The 19,195-nt window shown below is 36.7% G+C and overlaps 1 protein-coding gene across 1 annotated transcript; it reads right to left on the bottom strand.

Moving 5' to 3' along the window:
• Positions 1 to 3,005: 3,005 nt before the first annotated feature.
• On the bottom strand, positions 3,006 to 18,921 carry LOC135684323 (ankyrin repeat and MYND domain-containing protein 1). Its single transcript, XM_065199847.2, has 14 exons — positions 16,939 to 18,921; positions 15,848 to 15,994; positions 12,630 to 13,100; positions 11,773 to 12,088; positions 10,793 to 11,201; positions 10,335 to 10,506; positions 9,098 to 9,277; positions 8,055 to 8,162; positions 7,241 to 7,372; positions 6,835 to 6,942; positions 6,259 to 6,427; positions 5,131 to 5,403; positions 4,398 to 4,508; positions 3,006 to 3,394 (listed from the first exon to the last, which is right to left on the bottom strand). The coding sequence occupies exons 1-14, from the start codon at positions 17,158 to 17,160 to the stop codon at positions 3,084 to 3,086; spliced, it is 3,129 nt and encodes a 1,042-aa protein (XP_065055919.2). The 5' UTR covers positions 17,161 to 18,921; the 3' UTR covers positions 3,006 to 3,083.
• Between the last annotated feature and the right edge of the window lie 274 nt (positions 18,922 to 19,195).

Here is a 19,195-nt window from a genome sequence, read left to right as displayed (position 1 = left end):
TAAGTGGAACTTTCGATAAGTGGAACCATTTTTTTGGTCCCATGAGCAATAGTTATTCACATAAGTGGAACTTTTTCAAAAAGAATCATCTTAAGTACATTCGAATCATTTCAATCAATACATTCTTCATTCGAAAATCCTTGCGAACATTCGATTGCTATCGAGTAATGAAAACAAAAAATACATCAGCAGTCACATTTAAAAAATGGCAGCTGTGCAGTCTTCGAAATAAAGGCTTGCCTGTTTAACTAAAGTCAACAAATACAAGGCTTTAAAAGAAATTGATGCAATTCTATTCCAAAAGTGAATGTATTAGAAGCCATGAAAATGCTTACCGTTTATTGGGAGGACGTAACTGAAGAAACAGTGAAAGAATGTTTCGCTAAATCTCACATTTTCCCCTCAAGACCAAACAAGCGCATTAGACGATCTAGATGACCCGTTCATTGAATTAAGAAGCGATCTGGAAAAATTGAAATCTCTTGGCGTTGATAGCCTGTGCTCCAGACCCCTAACTTGAAAGTAGTTTCTCTACTTTCAAGTTAAGGGTCTGGAACACAGGCTAGGCGTTGACGAATACCCTGGAGAGGTCTCACTGGAAGAATTTGCAAGTTTTCATGATGAGCCTTACATATATGATAAAATTTTATTTTATATATAGTGAGTCTGGTACCCAGGGGAGATGAGCCTATGTTATCTGACGAGTCAATCTTTGCAATAGTACGTGAAGTAGAGGAGCCAATCGAAGTAGAGGATGATGAAGAGGATGGCGATCAGTGGCGGAGCCACGGGGGGGGGGAATGACAGGACAAGTCCCCCCCCCCCCCACTTTAAGATAAGATAAGAGATAAGAGTTGTTTCCTCCGGAAGAAAATGTTTCAAACAGGAAAAAAAGGCGTGGTCCAAAGGGCGTGGTCCATGACACACCCTTTGTCCCCCCACTTATCCCAGGCTGGAGCCGCCACTCTGGAATAGCCTACATCAACACAATTAAGAAGTGCCATTGAAACCCTATTAGACTTTTTTATAGAGTCAGATAAGCTTCAACGCTGTACCTTCAACGCATAACTACATTGCTTTAAAAACACAATCATATGGAACATAAACACTTATAAAGCCTTTCTTTTGTTCCTTTCCCCCTGTTTTTCATTATTCGTAAATGCCCCGTTCTCCAGAGAAATCAGACAAGGAAGAAGTTCGATATGTGGAACTTTTTTTCCGTTTCATGAGGTTCCACTTATCGAGAGTAGACTGTATATATCTTCAATGATGAATTGGTTTCTTGTTTAAATCATAGGTCTACGCTTTAGAAATGCCCATTTTTTTAGAGAATGCCGTATATTTTTCAAAAGAAAATGTTTCAACTGTTTTTATAACGCTTGTTTGCTCATAATGTTTCTATTCCATTTTAAAGATAATATTTTTGCCATATTGCAAGATTGCGAACAGCTGAGCTTCAAAACAACATTTGATCCAAAGTAAGGCTTTTCACGAAGCATTTAAACAAGTTAATTGTAAGCTTCGATACAAGTTGGAAAGTAGGGGGAGGGGGGGGGCGGCAATGGCAAGTTAAAGACTCTTAACAAAAGATTTTGCAAAAAAGCCGCGGCTTTGTCTCCCTGCCTCGGGGGCCCCTGTATAATGCGACCATTCCAAAAAAGCAGCTACGTCTATAGCCTTTCCACTAGCCTGGGTTAAAACATATCCGGGTTAAATGTTATCCGTTTCTGCGTCGCATTCCCACTAACCCACTTGAAAAAACGAATAAGTTTGAAAACGGGTCTCAAAGTAGGTCAGTTTTAACCCGGGTATCTTTTGACCCACCTGCGAGTTAATGGAAACGCCGAAACCCGGATAGCTTCTGACCCACTGGCAACAACAGCAACGTTCAAAAATTGAGATGGCGCCAAAAATTCAAAAAACAAAATCCTGGATGTCAATGTTGCTTCCATTGGCCTATGACGATAGAAATTGAAGGATTATTGATGCAAATACCGATTTCTCTTACAAGTTTTCACCCTGGATACATTTTAACCCGGCTTAGTGGGAACGATCAAAAACGGATTAAAAACGGGTCGAAGAAAAATGCCGTTTCCATTGACTCACTTATATGTTTTAACCCAGGCTAGTGGGACGGCTTCCTATGTTACAAGAAAATGGGATATTAAGGTTATTGAAAATGGAAGTGATCTTCCACGCAAGCACAGAATAGAGAAAGACTCAGTATAGCTTGTGAGATACAGAGAGTAAAACAATGCTAATAGCCCATTACAGTAACACTAAGCAATAAATATTGTTAATGGCACAGCGATTAATTGAGAGGGGTTTTGTAGCACAACTATCCGTCCGCATCAAATAATTCTAGGTGTCGGGAGGCCTATACCCCCTCTAATCAAGAACAAATTATCTAATCCAGACTCCGTTGGGCAATTGAACCCCAATGAAGTGATAATACTCGGGCAAGCTTGATACTAAGCCCCCCCCTAACGTGTACCATCTGCTGCGCCCATACATAATATCATCAAACATTTTATCAAGTCACATTTTATAGCATTTGGCAAAAAGACACTTCTGTATGTAGCCATGCTCAGATGGTTAGTTTATATCTAAATTATTCTTCCTTAGGATAAATATGTTATACGTCATACATCGAGCAAAATAACCTTTTCACTTATGCGCACTAAGGGGTCATTCACAAAGGACGTCAATTATGAAGGGGGAAAGGGGGGTTTGGTGAATCCGGATGAATTCGGACATAGGGGGAGAGGGTGTTAACGCAATCAAGACGTCCAGGTTTCAAGTTATTGGAACGAGGCATTTCAAGTCTCAGTTTGCATTGACCTTATCGTCAAATAAATCAAATGTATAAATATATTGATGACTGTGGGATCAATTTGGCAATTTTTAGATAAAAATTTTCACTTCTGTTTATTATACAACACAAAACAAATAACAAGAATTGAAACGTTCAGGAACTGAGGCAACCAAAGAGAACAAAGAACACGTTTTCACAAATGAATTTCATATAAGAAAAAGCAGACTGTTTCACGCTTCCATTTACAAAACACACTATAAATAAAAATTTAGCTTTTTGGGTGGCTCGATCCATTATAAACTTCTATCGATGACCTTATGCGATGAGATGATGATTTAAGCGAGCTTGTCTTTGCAGAATGTGCCTTGGACGAAGCAATTTTTGACGATGCAGTTCCTTGTCTTTTGACAGACAAAGTATGTCCTGTCTTTGCTAAACCATTCTTTGCTGATTTTTCGGTTATTTGGTCACTAATCCTTCTTGAAGGACTTTCAGGCTGCAAAGTAGTGCATTCAGCGTCAGTAGTCGGTGTAGCTGTGCCAGCCGCCTCCGCATCGGCAGCGTTTCTGCTACGTCGGCCTAAAACAATGGATTTTAATAAAAAAATAACGAAACTAGCAATCAATATTGCATTGAAATATAAAAAAAAGTTTGCTTTGATAATGGTATTCAGGAACGTACTAACTAGCGGGAGGGGGGGCCAGAGACACCTGCCCCCTTCCCCACGCTTTAGGAAGTTACTAAAAGAGCATTTTGATTTGGAACGTGCTTTTATCAATTGTGCAAATGTATTTTTTAATCTTAAAAGGACAATTTTGATCTCTGAAATAATCAAATGATGATTTCTTGCCAGAGCATCGATAATCCTCTTACATTCAGGCACGGATAGTCTTTTAACATCCCGACTGGTGGGGCAAATGCTTCAACAGAACCAACAAGCTATGGTCCCTTTGAACCAGCATCGCCTTGTTTGAGACTGGGTATGGTCCATGTGCACTGAAATTTCTGCACACAGTCAAAATCTAAACCAGAATACAGCCACACCAATATATTCAATAGGAATAATTACAGAATGATAGCAAAAAGAAAATATACTGTTTCGTCATTAGGAATAAGTCAAGAGGAAATGTAATTGAGTGACAGAACAAGCACATAGGTCGACCCCGCAACCAGTCTTCTAAAAAATCCTTTTCTTGCACTGACATTAGAAATATAGCCATTAAAGCTGCAAGTATAACTAAACATAGAAGTGCATCTAGAAACAAAGCAACAAATACGATCTAAACGGGAGACTTTCGATGAACAGCTGCTGGAACCAAAAGAGGCAGGCTCTGAAAACGTATTTTTGCTGTAAATCCACATCGTACATGATAAAAAAGACATAGCAAAGACATCCTTGTGAAATTCAACAAACAATGACACACAAAACATAGTACAAATTCAGTTTATGTTAAACCGTTTTAAGCAAAGAAATGGAAAATAATTGAATCCTCTGCTTGTTGAAACGATAAATATTTTTGTTTCCTGGAAATTATCAATATGAGCGAAAGTGACATTCAAATACTTCAAGATAATTTTTCACCTGAAAAACGAGCACATTCTTCTTTATGTCGCATGTTCCAAGCTTTGACTTTGCAGTTTTTTGAGCAGTAAAATACCTCCTTACAACGTGTACAGGCTGCAAGTCGCACCCCTTTAAAGGAAAGTTGCATTACAAGATTACATGAACAATCAAAGTATGGATTGACTGACCAATCAAATGAAAACTATGGTGTAAAGAGTTCGTTACTAATGAGAGAACAGCCTTTTCAATTTCAAGCTTGCCAAGGAGCTTTTATCGTCAACATTTCAGTAACTTTCAACTTCAGTTTCATTGTGAACATAAACTAAATTAGTCATTGCGCTGGTCATGAACCAGTTTAGTTTAAAAAGCAAGATACAGATCTAAAAAGATCGGCATCAGCACAGCACTAGATCTTCCGTACACAAATATATACACATTTTGAGGCCAGATAAGCAAAGAATAACTAAATAAGTGCGAGGTTGGATAAGTGCTTAAGGTCGCTGATTTCAGATCCAACGTCTATGGCTCGAGACCTTGACATGACCAAATCTTTCACTCAGAGTTATGAGGGTTGTCAGCTTTCTGTAGCTTATCGAGAAAAAGATCCAAGACACTGCTTGATAATCACAGCTCCCAAGTGTCCTAGGTGCTAGGTAGCAAATACATACAAACAAATTCAAACAAAGCATCAAGTAACGCTTGGAATACTCTGTGTTACACAACACAAAACAAGGGACTGGACACCACTTACCGAGCAGTCGACCACACTCATAACAGTAACGGAACCTCCTCTTCGCCTCAAGTCTTCGTTGATTGGCTGCATTTGTCTCCAAGGCAGCAAGGGTTTTCGCATCATTTGATTTAACGATTGAAAAGGGCAGTCCACAGTTGGGATCACGCTTGGGTGACCTGTCTCCAGAGTTCTCGCTGGAAACCTTCTTACTAGTCTCTTTTTTTGTAGATGGATTTTTTGCAGAAATGTTTTTACCTAAATCAGCTGTGGCTACATTTTCATCCACCCTTGCTGTAACAGAAATTTTACGTGAAAGAAGTTACGAGAAACACCTTGCAAAATATCAGTATTCTTTTGATGAATTTGATCAAGTATCGGGACAGAAATCAGAAAGATTTCCTCTACTAGGCATTTCAAAGGTGTACCACTGAGATAGCACTTGAAAAGTAAAAAGTTGCTATAAAAAATGTCCCAAGAGGGAATAATCGTAGCATAGAATTCTTGAAAAAACGTTTTCTTTCTTGGCTATCTCTGCCTGTCTTCTGAACATTTTTTCTGATAGCGAAGTTGCAGAACTAGGTGTGATTACAGTCATAAAAAACCTTGAATGTTCAACATGGTTGGGAAATTTTAGGGTCTATATCCATATCTTCCTCCTGTTGCACATCTTTTATTGACATTTTAGAGAGTAGAATTGCCATCATTTCAAAATGCCTACCAACAATTCAATAATTTGTGTTGTAATTTATATTTTCCATTACATTTCTCTAAAACTTCTACTTCAGCCTCTTTCCCCCTTACTACAATATCGAGAGTTCAGTCAAATACCAAACAAGTAAAGCAACAGAAGGTACTTTCTAATCTCCCATGTCTTTCAATATTTAACCAACATCTTTACCTGGGGGAGAGGGGATGGCTGAATCTAACCTTGAAAACTGACATCAGGGTCCCAAGACTTTTGGCAGGCATTGCAGATTTGGTAGAAAAGCCACCTCTTTCTTGAATACAGAAAAGTAGCTAAACTTGAATGCTCTGATTACATACTTCATACAAGAGAGAACCAAGTCAATGCACAAAGATGTGACATCAAAAAAACGAGGTTTAGTTATGGAACAAAATTGAAGTTAATAGAAAGTTTGCAGTTACCTGCTTCGTTGATGTTCAAAAGCTCAGCTTCAAGCATGCTCCTTTCTCTTTTTAACGCAGCAGTGCGAAGCAAATAGCCAAAATGTTCAAGTAATTCCTTCCGTGTGTTGTGACAAGCTCTTTCATGTGCACTGAGGGCATGGTATGGGGTATGGGCTATTCTTCGATCCTACAATAGGAAAAATTTCACATCCAGTTCGTCTTCATTGAATAAATCCAGCCCTTGCTTGTACTTCAATCTTGTAGAAGGAAAACAACAGAAGTAGAAAAGGAGCCTTGTAAGAGCCCAAAAATGCTTTCTTGTGAGCTTTGATTAGAAAATTTATTTGAAAACAAAACCGACTTTACCCACAAAAACAAGATCTTTCTACCAGCAACAACAACTGGTGAAAATTAACCTCATTTTTTCTTTGCTTCTCTTGTTGAATTGTCGGTTTTTGACTCAAAAGACGGCAATAAAGTTGAGGTTCAATTTCAACCACTCATGCCTTAGAAAGTCCTACAATATTTTCCATCTTTCGTTCCAGCCCCATAAATTCACGAAAGAAATGTACAATTAACGCACGTGATTCATACCTGATTGAACACATGATAAGCATAATCAACAACTGTTCCAGGGGGATACTTGTCCAAGATATGAATAGGAGCCAACAGGTCGGCACCTGCCTTCACCAGTTTGTCAATCTTATAGAAGGAAAACAACAGAAGTAGAGAAGGAGCCTTGTAAGAACCCAAAAATGATATAACTGAAAAAATTCAAATCTATTAATCATAACCTTCAACATGCAACACGTTTGTCAACTCCCAACTGCATTACAAAACTTGTAAAAAACGATAACAAGTCATAGTACATAATTGATCAAGATGTTTTGCATTTGAATGTAGAAGAGCAAAGTTATCAAAAATGTTGTCAGCCAGTAATCAACAGGATAAATAAAATTTTCGAGCAAAAATGAACTTGAAGAAAATAACTTGAGCATACGACTTTGACTCTATCACTTGGTTGTCTCCTTCTTTCTGCAGTAAATGTTGTTGCTGCGCACAGTGCAGATCCGACGGCTTTCCCTAGTTTCAAATTTGGATTGGCAGTATGCTTGAGGAGTACATCGACCACCTTGAGAAAAAAAATTGTTTATAATTTGGCGGGCATTGATTTTTATCACAGTTTATGCACATATTCCAACGTCGAAGTGTGCATGAATAGTACAGCTTATTTTGATTCAGAAACATTTATTAAGATTAGATAAAAAAACCAGAAAAGACTAATCTTATGACGAAAATACCAATAGTAACGATAAAAGCAAATTATATTTACAGTAGTGTAGCAATAATGGCAAGATTGGAGGGACACATGCAAGCAAAACGAGGCTACTCAGAGGGGTCTTGGAGCTTTCACTAGATAAAGTTTTAGACCATGTCTTCAAGGATAGTAGAAAATGTCCCTTTTGAAAAGCATTTTGATACAAGCTGTCAATGGCTCTGCATAAACTTCCTTCGGACAACGAGATGACAAAGATGTCTCACGAAGACACTCTAGAGATTTTGGATCACATAGAGAAAAGCTGAGGAAAATCGAAGAAAACCTTTTGATTTGCACAGCTAGAGTGCCTGCGCTGGCACAACAAATGTTTAATTGGTGGCAAAATGACTGAACAACACTAAACAACACTAAAACTTTTGACTTTGCTTAAAAACACTCAACACGTTTTTCACTAAACTTTTCATTAAACAAACGTTGAGACAAATGGTTAGTGAAATGTTTAGTCGTTTTGCAAGGGCGTTAGTTTCAGACTTACAAAATCATTTCCACTGCAGATTGCCAATGACAAAGGCGAATGGCCATGACACAGCAAATTCGGATTTGCTTTGTGCTTAAGCAAATACAAAGCAACACTCTGTGCATCCTGCAAAGAAAGCGTATAATTTCAAATCGAAGAATGAATAAAATTTTGTGCTGCATTGATGAATATGGGAATACTGACGTAGAGACGTTTACTTAGCACATAAAATGTAGAAAACAGTCTTAAAAATGCCGTCATCAGCCTAAATTATCAATGTTGGATGGGATGTAAATAGGCCTATACAGAGTTGATAATACCAGAAGATCAATGAACCAGTTAAAGAATAAGAAGTCTTTCTGGTGACAGATCTGATGCGAGACTTCCAGGCTACAAAGGCACCTATAATTAATTGTTTCAGCGTTTGCTAAGTTTTGGGAGATTAGATTAAGATTAAACAGGCGATTTTTCATCAGAACACCGAAGCATTACTATCTACGGTTCAAAATATGTTTGGTTTTGAATTACAATCTATGAATTGACTGTTTGCTTCGGTTCCCTTTTACTGCAAGCAAGGAACCTTTGAGCTGGTTGGGCACTAATTAAAAAAGATATTTCGTTGAAAGTATAACGTCACAAAATAATTATTTTCAGATATTTTGATTGTTGGCCAAAACACACGAAAGAGCACCAGAAAATTCCTCAATAAGAAAAATTGGTTAGATATGGACATTGAAATATCAGATATTAACCAACAATTATTTTGGTTTTGTTCATATAAAGCTAATAAATGACAACAAAATATGGAAAGATTTGATGAGAAAACAGCCCGTGCCCACGTGGACATATCTCAGCCAAATTGTAACACATCTAGCTGACTTTTGCACACATTGAGAGAGGTGTGTTATGATGCTCTTTCATGCACTCACAACATCATCTTATTAGAAACACAATTTAAGAGAAGTGAAAATGCAGTAAAAATCATCGGTAGAGATGCAAATTATTTGGCAGCCTAAATATTGGCCCAAGAAGGTCGACCTAAGAGAAGGATGAACAATCACCTTATCGTTGTCCTCTCGCGTGCAAACAATGTGCAGAGGCGTCCTTCCGCCTACAGATCCTTTGAACGCCATATCTTCGATATCGGGATCGGCATTGGCCTCTAATAATAACCTCGTTATGTCGACACCTTCGGCGCACGGCAGCGACACTGCTATATGAAGTGGTGCAAGGCAAAGACGCTGAAATACAACAAAACGGCTCGATAGTAGGCTGGGGAAAATGATTTTGTTGGGACCACTGTTAACCTTTAATCAACTAACCAGATAAAAACGATGAGATAGAAACAATCCAGAGAGAAAATTTTTTCATGTGATTCTTGCAATATTAAGAGCATTATTTTCGATTCTCGCTTTACTTTTGCTAAAATTCCTGGTAAATACCTATAAGAAATTTAGCAATGTCGAGATTCCTATGTAGAGATTCAGCTCGGTGGTCAAGTTTTTTTCTTTGCAAAAAGGGATGAAGATGTTTTTAGTTACACACCAACTTGGTTTTGTAATAGATAAGAAATGAGACTCTGTTAGCATTCTCATGTGTAGAATAGTCAAATTCAAGTTAAAGTATGGAACAGTTTATGCATTTTCATAAAGAGTCTGAACGTGTTAGTGTTAGTGAGGAATCTATCATTGAGTAGATCACCATCGTTGCCTTAATGGATAATGTTTAAAGTTAAAATTTGGATGTAAAAATCTATTTTGGATATCGAGCCTCCTTTCCCCGCTTGAAATACGTATCTCATAATGCTGAAAAGATTGTGATCCAAATCAGTAAAGAAAATTTTGAGCAAGATATTTGGGTGGTACAGTCAAGTTCAAAGAAGCAGAACATCAAGTAATCTATTGACAGCAGGAAGGAAACAGTGATCTTCAACAATTAGGTGAAAATGGTTTGTTGAGAGAAAGGCATGAGTGAAAAACGTATTACGGAAAAATACACCATACAGGAGAAAATAGCATCAAAGAAATCGAGCAATTGGATTCTTGTTCAGTAGAAGATGAAGAAGTAGAAGAAAGAAGAAGAAAGGGAAGAAGGAGAAGAAAGAGAATAACAAAGAAGAGGAAGAAGAAAGAGGAGGAGGAGAAGAAGAAGGAAAGAAAATTGAAGAAGGAAGAAGATGAATTAAGAAAATAAGAAAATGAGAAGAAGTAAGAGCTAGAGGATGAAGATGAATAAATGAAGAGAATGGAGGAGAACAAGACAAAGAAAGCTGGCAAAAGAGGCTAAAGAAATACTCACATTCTCGTCTAATTTGATGGATGTATCAGCTCCTTTAGCGAGAAGTGCCTCGCAAGCCTTGATATCCGCAGCTTTGACAGCAAAAAATATCACAGGCATCGGCACAGAAGATGAATTTGGGTCGGCCCCTCGGTCCAGCAATAGTTTTATGGTTGACTTCAGATGTGGCTTTCTACAAAGATATCAAGGCTCACAAACAGAAAGTTAAATTTTACATGATTGGGGCCTAGTCTATGCCTTACAGCAGCAATACATAAACGCATTCATCAAAGCGCAAAAGCTTGATTCGACGAACAGTCATTGAATTCACAAATGCCAAAATTCTTCTTTCGTATTCCTTACCCCACCAATAACGACTTGGCCCCATGGCCCTGTAACATTAATCATTAGAATGTTCCCTTTAATTCACAACAAAACATCAATTTACAATTACTTTTGCAAGCTGAAGAAAAGTCTACCTCTCGCTATTAAGCAGTTTTTCTTTTGCATCCCCAGTGATTGCCTCGATTCCTGGCGCATGTCCAAAACTACTGTCACCGCAGTAAATACTCTCGTTTGATATATTATCTTTACTCATCTTGGCAGCTTCGTTTTCACCCCCAACCTCTTTTGCAACTTGCTCCGCAGCGAGCGCAGGCAATGGCACGGGGTCTAAGTCATCATAAATATTTTGAAAGTCAAAAGGCCTGGCTTTCAGCTCTTTGAAGCTTCGATTTATCATGTCCAGCTCCTCACCTCTGCTGAGCGTCCGCTTAAAATAAGTTAGTTTCCAGTTTTCTTGCGGAATATCTTGGTCTTTTCGATCGTCCGCTCCAAAAGAATCCGTTATGGTGTCTACTTCAGGACATTTTTCATTCACTATTATGCCTAAAAACAACAGAGGGAATATATCACTCAAATACACAATTCAACTCAATTGTAGAAGTAAAAAAAACCCAAAATAAACTTGTGTGAATTCTTGATACTACGTAGAGAAAAGAAGATTGTATTGGGTATTGAAGAAAATTGCAGTTCTTTGCTTAAAGATGTATGGTTAAAGAAGCATGTTTAAAGAGGATATGGTTCTATGATTAAGAACAAATTTAATGCTTAGTAGAGACAAGTATTGCACACAACAGCGAACAAAAATTACAAACAAGAAAACTTCAGTACTGCAAATAATGGTGCCTTGCCTTCATAATGGCTTGCCATATTATCACGATTGAAATTATTGTTGATCTGATTTTAAAAATTTTCTAATAAACACGATGTGTCACAAAACATATTCTAGAGTGGCTTTACAGTCTTAGGTTTACCTCGTTTACTCAGCTTTGCTCGACAACTACTGGGTGCAATTTTCTTTAATTCTTAGAAAACCTATAAGTTTAAACGTTTATCAAAACGCATTAAAACAAAAATAAACTTGATGGTCGACAAAAAATGTTTAAAATGAAAATACCTTGGGCTGAATGCAGAGATGCTTTGCTAGGATTTTTTCCTTTGAGTTCATTGCTTGAAGAGCGAAAGGCCCCATGCATTGCTAGAATGGCTTTTCGGTCATTTCGGTGAATAAAGCAACCACGCTGTTTGTCCCATTCTGTACTATTAAATGTGTTTTCCTTTGGAATGTTTTCAGCTATATTGTCAACAAAATCTTGATAGGTATAGAGAAGGACATGACAGGCAGCTAGTGGAGATAACCCTTCAGCATTCAGTATGTTAACGTTTGCACCATAATCAAGCAAACAGTTGATAACATCAGCGTGGCAGTTTACCTAAAAAGGTTGAAGAGGTTTGATTAATTGTCAGTGGATATTTTAATTCATGTGAATTATCATGCAGAAGTGTTTTAACTGGAAGGGGGGGGGGCTCCATCTGGAGTAAAATTATGATTTCAAGACAGTGAAGTGCACAATCTGAATGAATATTCATTGGCTGAAATTGTGATCCAAAATGAAAAAATCAAAAAATTTTCATCTAAATACACAGAATCATTAAATTAAAATTTCTTTGGAGATACTTTTGTGACAATGTCTCTCCGAAAAAATTGTTCTTTAGCAACTCCTAAAGGGAATTTAGATTCTAGAAGATCTTGTAGATTCAGGCTGAAATAAGCTGAGAATTCATCCAACCTTTAAAGAATAGGATAATATTGGCATTAAAATTCATTGGGACGTCAGTTGATAAGAGTCTTTAGAAAGGGCCAACGTGTCAATGGCTTATCTTTGAATCAACAGAATTCAAACACAACTTTCAACGTAATCAGGCTAGCAATGCCTTATTATCGTAATTTTCAAAGCTAAGTGAGTTTCTTACAGAGGCAGCCATCATTGCGCCAAAGCCAGTGGCATCCGTTACATCAGGGTGCACATCTCCAGACCTCAACATCTGCTCAATAGCCAAGGTGTCCCTTTTTCGAGCACAATTGATAAATTTTTCTGAAATGATTTCCAATTTGCCCTTTGGACGAAACTCCGATCTCCTATTGTTCAATATGTCTTCATACTGAAATTCTTTTGGCAAGGTGAGTAAAATTTCATCGTCAATTTTCCAAATTGTTTTTTTATTGTTTCGATTTTTCTCCGCTTTTCCTTCTTGGGGTATTCGTCCTTTTTCCGGCGATGCATTGATCGAATGGCGTGAAAAATTTTTGTAAGTGAAAGAGTGTGGCAGGTAACTGCAGATTCTATAAATTTTTTCGTTGATCCAGAGGCCCACATCCTGAGTGTCATCCTCAATGTAGTTTAGAATCCCTGGTCCATGTCGCACGTCATCCACATAAATACCCTAAAATGAAGATCGCAATATGGGCCTACTGCTCAAATAGAAAGTTTCTAGAAGTATTAGATTCAAATTATCATATATTCAATTACATAGATAGGTCATATTTTATGAAAACTGTTAGATTCTGATTCTGCGTAGAGGTTTGAATTTCAAATACAAATTTTCAATGTTTCTCGTTAACCTTCAATACTCATAAAATGTAAAGTATTATGGTGAGAAAAATATGGACAATCGTGAAGATTTCCCCACACTATTCGCCAACAGAAGATTTAGGCAAATGTCTAAATTCTTCCTGGGAGTATTTCTTGCATTTTGTCATTTGTTACATAATGTTATTTGTTTCGATGTCTTTTCAGTTCTGGAGAAGCATAATAAAACAAGTCAGATGCGCACATGGCAGGTTGTTCTCCATTCTGTAACAGCTTTAGACTGTCAAACGACATTCGAGATTTCTCAAAAGTATTTGGATCTGGAAATCTACAGGCAATACCTTTTCTAATTGTCTTCATTACAGAAAATGAAATTTTTATGATTAAAAAGATACAATCAATCAACAATATCAAGTAATAATTTACAAAAAGCCTTCGTTGTGATGAAAATAAAAGCAGACACATGCAGGCAAAGTCTAACGTATCCAACATTTCACACAACATGCAGAACACAAATGTTGGATTAGGTTTTCGATGCACTTAGCAAATCCTCGTTGGGTAATCAAGCATTCGCAAGCTGGTGTTGGGCGAAGTTTGATCGAGATAACGAGATTTTGTTTCCAGATATTGGATGGGATATTTGATGCGTTCGACAGCTGCCTTTTACAATTTGTCCGTGCAGAGGTGATGCTCTTTAATTGAAGTGTTGGAGTGAATGTTGGAAAAAATGCTTTAATTCTTTGACCAACTCTTGTTGGATCTGTATTTCAAACCCATACCTATTGTTAACGTCTTTTGTTACGTTTGATGACTGTAAGGTTACTGTGAGGGTTTGAACATAATTTCTTTATTGGGTAGAAGTAATAATCTACGTCAGAAAATGCTGACAGTCAGCAAAGCCTTGCAAAAAATCGGTGAAAAATGAATAGAATTTCAAAGACAACTCGACATACTTTCTGAAAAAAGATTAATTTTGGTGGTTTTATTTGTTTCACGAAGATTTGAATCGCTGGAAAAGCATGGCTTTTGAGACCACGCCCCCTAACGGAGCATAAAACCTCAAACTGCTAAAAACTAACCCCAATGAAAGCTTCTAAACAACTTTAAAAAGAAGCCTTGTTTGAATAGCATGCTTTGTTTTGAAAATATTTCAATGTACATAAAGCGTATATTTTAAAAATTGCAATAAAAGTGGGATGTGGTGCTTTCCAATGGGTCAAAACTGATTCTGGCTACCTTTGTTCATAGAACATATGAGCATTTGCAGCGATGTGCCTAGAAAATTCAGCTTTAAGGGGGGGGGGCGGGGGCGTTCAGAAAAAAGTGACCAATTACACTTTTTTGGCCAACTATTTCTCCTTAATAAATATATTAAAAATGAAATACATTATCACATACACACTAAATGATTAAAAAGTTAGAGCAAATAATGGCGTAAAAGTATAAGGAAATTAAGTTTGCAGAAATAAATTTTTATGCATGAAATAAATTTAAAAATATTCAAAATAAATGTTTGTAGATTTCGCGTTTTTGGGGAATCAATAAGTTTTTTATGGGAAAAACTACAGCTTCTTTGAGCTCCTCATAAAACAAAATTTGAAATTATAAATATATGCAGTAATTAGTTATTAGTCTGAAATGTTAAATTGATTGCATCTTATAGCAGTTAGTTATGGCAGATTGTTTGCAATATTACCAAAAAGAAAGCTGAGTATGACCAGCAATGACCAAAAAATAAATTAATTACGAGTTGAAATTTGGTCAAACTTTCTGATTCACAGTAAGGTCCCCACTGTATGACCAACTTTCTTGGAGACATTGGGGGGCATGGGGGTGTCCCGATTGTCACAACCCTGAGCATTTGTACCTAATAAAAAAATTGTAGTGTCACTGAAAAGTTCGTTTTTGACCTTGTTATTGCGGTTAAACAATTTTAATTTTGTTGTGTGACATAGCCCAGGACACAGATTGTGAAAGAACTTATTAATCAAATTGCTCTGTCAATAGACATGACTAATCAGGGACAAAACTGAAAGAACATTTAGGGAAGTTCAAATTTTCTGAAAAAATGCTTGTATTTTGGGAGTGGTCAGTGACATTCTAATATACATAGCAGATAAAATTAGGTCAGGGTCACCAAGGAGGGTATAAAATCACTTTTAGCCAAAATTCCACATCTCAAAACTGTTGATAGATGTTGATGACAAAAAACCAAGATTTTAAGAGTTCCTTTTTTTATAAGATAACAGATGAAGAATACCAAAATCTTTAAAACTTTGTAAAAAGTTTGTTTTCTGTTTATCATTTTCATAAAAATCTGCATCCAGCATGTGTAGAGAATTCTGTCATTCTGTCAAGAAATTGACAATCATATTTTACCACATTTATTAGAGCCTCAAAATAAACAATATGTGCACTTAAACATTCAGAATGATATCATGTTGGCAGTGAATTGTCAGGATGCCAAATATGTAATAAGTTGGTCCCCACGCATAAAAGGTTGCCCATTGCTGCTTTAAATCAAATATACTACCATATGATTATATGATTGACAAACATATAAGGTCAATAAAAGATAAAATAGCAGTAAGCTTTACAAACCTCAAACACATTTCCACTGACGAGTTTCAACTTTCCATATCCATTTCTTTTGTCTGCCTTGAAACTGCCTTCAAATTGTGATCCATCAGGCCAAAAGTAGCTTCCTTTACCTTCCTTTTTATCATTTATAAATTCACCAATATATATCTATACACAGAAATTATGAAATGCTGATGAAAATAAGATATGACATATCAATGGAAATGATGATCCAAATGATTTTCTATAAGCTGTGACCTCAACTTATTTGGTTACTTAATTATATAGTGTCAATTTTCAGTCAAAACCTTGGTAAACAAGCCTTGCAACTTATTTTCAGATGTGTTGAAATAAAAAAAGAGGACAGTTTGCTAGAAAGAGATGTTCAGGAATGAGAAAGTAGGATGATGGATGCGTATGCCTGAGGGGGGAGGGGCAGCAGGGGCTGTGGCCTCCTTGCCCTTGCAAAATTAGGCATTTCTTGTTGTTTTGCTATTGTTGCCCTCATTGCCTTCTTCGAGTGCAGGCTTTTCTATGCAGGATAGGCCAGCATTTAAGGTAATCTGTTTTTGTTCAAAAGAAGGATCAATGATATTTGGATGCAATTTTAAAATTTAGACATTCTGCTCTCTGGTTCGATTATAGTAGGCAGCTTCTTTTTTAGGGGTGAATTGAGTTGTTTTTGCTTGCACTTGGCCAATCAGATATGCTTACAGACCAGGGATATTTTGGGATAGCAATATTCCAAATATGATTAGAAAAATATGAGGCCAGACCAAATAATGTCAAAAATTTTTTATATTTCTTCACACATAATGTGAGAAGTTAGATAAAAATAATGTGCGAGATTTTTATTTTTCTTTGTCTTTCGGTAAAACAACATTATTGGAAAAATGGTCAACTAAACTGGCAACGGGCTTCAATGAAAGCAAATATGTGATGCTTGAAAATAAAAAGTTATGGCTCATCCCACAGAACAAAATGAAAGGCTTTATTATTAGCTTAGACTATTTAATAGAAATTAATTTAGAATTACGGAGATGTTTAATTAGGCCATGAAACAACGTGGTTTCCAGAAGCAAATGAAAAAATGTGGAGGAAGTCATCATCACCTCTCCATTCGGCCATCTTGCTTCTCCATGACCATGTCGATGTCCATCTTTATATTCACCAGAATAGACAGAACCATCAGACCATTCCTGTGAGCTTTCGTTTTCTCCTTCTTCTTTCCTGCTTCGATGAAAAGTCGATTTGGTCATGCAGGTACTGGGACCAAAACCAATTCGACTCTGGCGTCCATAAGTAAAGTTATCGAGCATGTCACTATATGGCATTTGGATTCGGTATACGCGGATTTTAGACTTTGGTCTCGAATTCTTTAAAGGGTCATCATTCCCTGTGTCATTCTTATAAGGTTTCAACTGCTCATCTGACTTTTACCATTGAAACTATGTTTTGGGTAAACAAAATGTTCTTTCCCGCCAACAACAACAGCAACAAACTAAGATCGGTGCTAAGCAACTGAGCAAGCGATCAATAACAAAAGAATTTTGGTGTCTTTGGCTTTGCGAATGTCGATCTGACCACAAACGTTTAATCCCTTAGAGAATTACACAGAATTGAATCATAAAATTGAATCTTGACGCAAATATTGTGACTTAAATTTGAAAAATTGAAATTTTTATGTTGAGTATATATCAATTAAAATCTAATTTCTTCTTCCTTGAGCTAGAAACTTTTATTGCCGGTGTCATACGCGTTTTGGTACCCTATGCAAAAGTGTAACATTGTGAAACACAATGTGTTTCAAATCAAGTGATTTCATCGTAGTGCGATATTATGATACATTATAATTAACAAATAGAACACAATTCTTTTTTTGTTTAAAATTTCACACTTTTTAATCAAGAAAACTTTGGAGTCGCCATTAATGTTGTACTTTTTTGCATAAACTTAACAAGGGAAATCACAGCACCGCTTCCTGTTAGTACCCCTTTGTTAGAAATAGTTCGATTGTTTTTTACATTCTGAACATTATGAATCAGAACATTTGTGTTCCCTGACCAGGTCGCATGCTAAATCCCTTCATTCGTTTCAGTTCTCTGTTTTTTTAAAAGCTTGGGTACGTTTTTGTATAAGCAAAATTGTCATGCGTTTCTGTACCAGGACCGTTTTGCATGCTAAATTCCACCATTCGTTTTGGTACCCTATTGTTTAAGTGCTTGGGTATGATTTTGCATAACCAAAATTGCCATGCGTTTGAGTACCCGGACCAAAATGCATAAGGTTACAGAAACGCATATGACACCGGCGCATTCAGGTTTTCCACCTGCGCACTTTTCCATATTGGCAGCGCAAAGTCCCTATTTGAATACATTTTGCATCATTAACAATACAAATATCTTAAAAGTGTGTGATTTCAGGCGCACACTCTCGCAGTCAGGCATGTGAAATTTCCCCCACAAGAAACAGAGCTTCCAATCTGGGTTGTATAATATTGTCATATGTTAATTTTACATGACTCACAATAAATATTAAACACACAAGAAACCCCCAAGGTGAGTTCTCAAATATGAGCATGATAAGGTGGAGAGGCCTGGTCATGTGCAACTGAATTTTGACAAATAGTTGATGAAATTTGCAATGCTCATCAAATCATACTTTTTTGCAGCAATTTTCAAATGGTTTTTTGAAAGGGGAGTGCTGTCATAAAATTTCGCATTAGAACTTTGAACTTAAACCAAACAACTTAAAAAAAGGCCAGAAAATATTTGTCTAGAATGAACTGAACTGCTAAACCTCTTTTCTTATAAACAAATAAGCTACTTGTAGATCAGATATTGCAATATCAAAGAAAGAAATAAAAAATAATAAAAATGTTTAAAAAAAAAATTCAGTCACCAAATAAAAAAATTGAAAGGAAAACAAACACAATATTTTCAGTCATCTGAGCAGAGAACTTCATGAGTTTCCCACTTAATGGCATTTTAAAATTCAATTAGGCCCCATCAATACTACGCAGGTCTTCCTTGTATTACAAACCTAACTTAAACATTTTAAGGGAACTCCTCTGCTCAACATAGCCAAGATTTTCTGCTGATGGGGGTTGATGTGCCTCAACAGGACTATATCCCTTATCCTTTCTTAGAGTATACCTCCAATCTCTTTATGGTTATTCTAAATTTTTAAATTCTTAATCATTTGTTATACTGGTTGAGTGTTACAGACAAAGCTTTACTAATGCATACTAAGTTTCTATAGCTTCATTCTACATTGACTATGAAACACCTCTTTGCCTCTTAGATCTTAAATATTGCAATAATTGGCTGGAAATGAGTCATTACTTTTCACTGACAGTAAATTGCTACA

Source organism: Rhopilema esculentum, chromosome 21 (assembly GCF_057945365.1).
Source record: "Rhopilema esculentum isolate cy_ngs chromosome 21, ASM5794536v1, whole genome shotgun sequence".
Lineage (NCBI taxonomy): Eukaryota > Metazoa > Cnidaria > Scyphozoa > Rhizostomeae > Rhizostomatidae > Rhopilema > Rhopilema esculentum.
The sequence above is the reverse complement of the archived record's forward strand: the minus strand, read 5'-3'. Positions and strand labels throughout refer to the sequence as shown.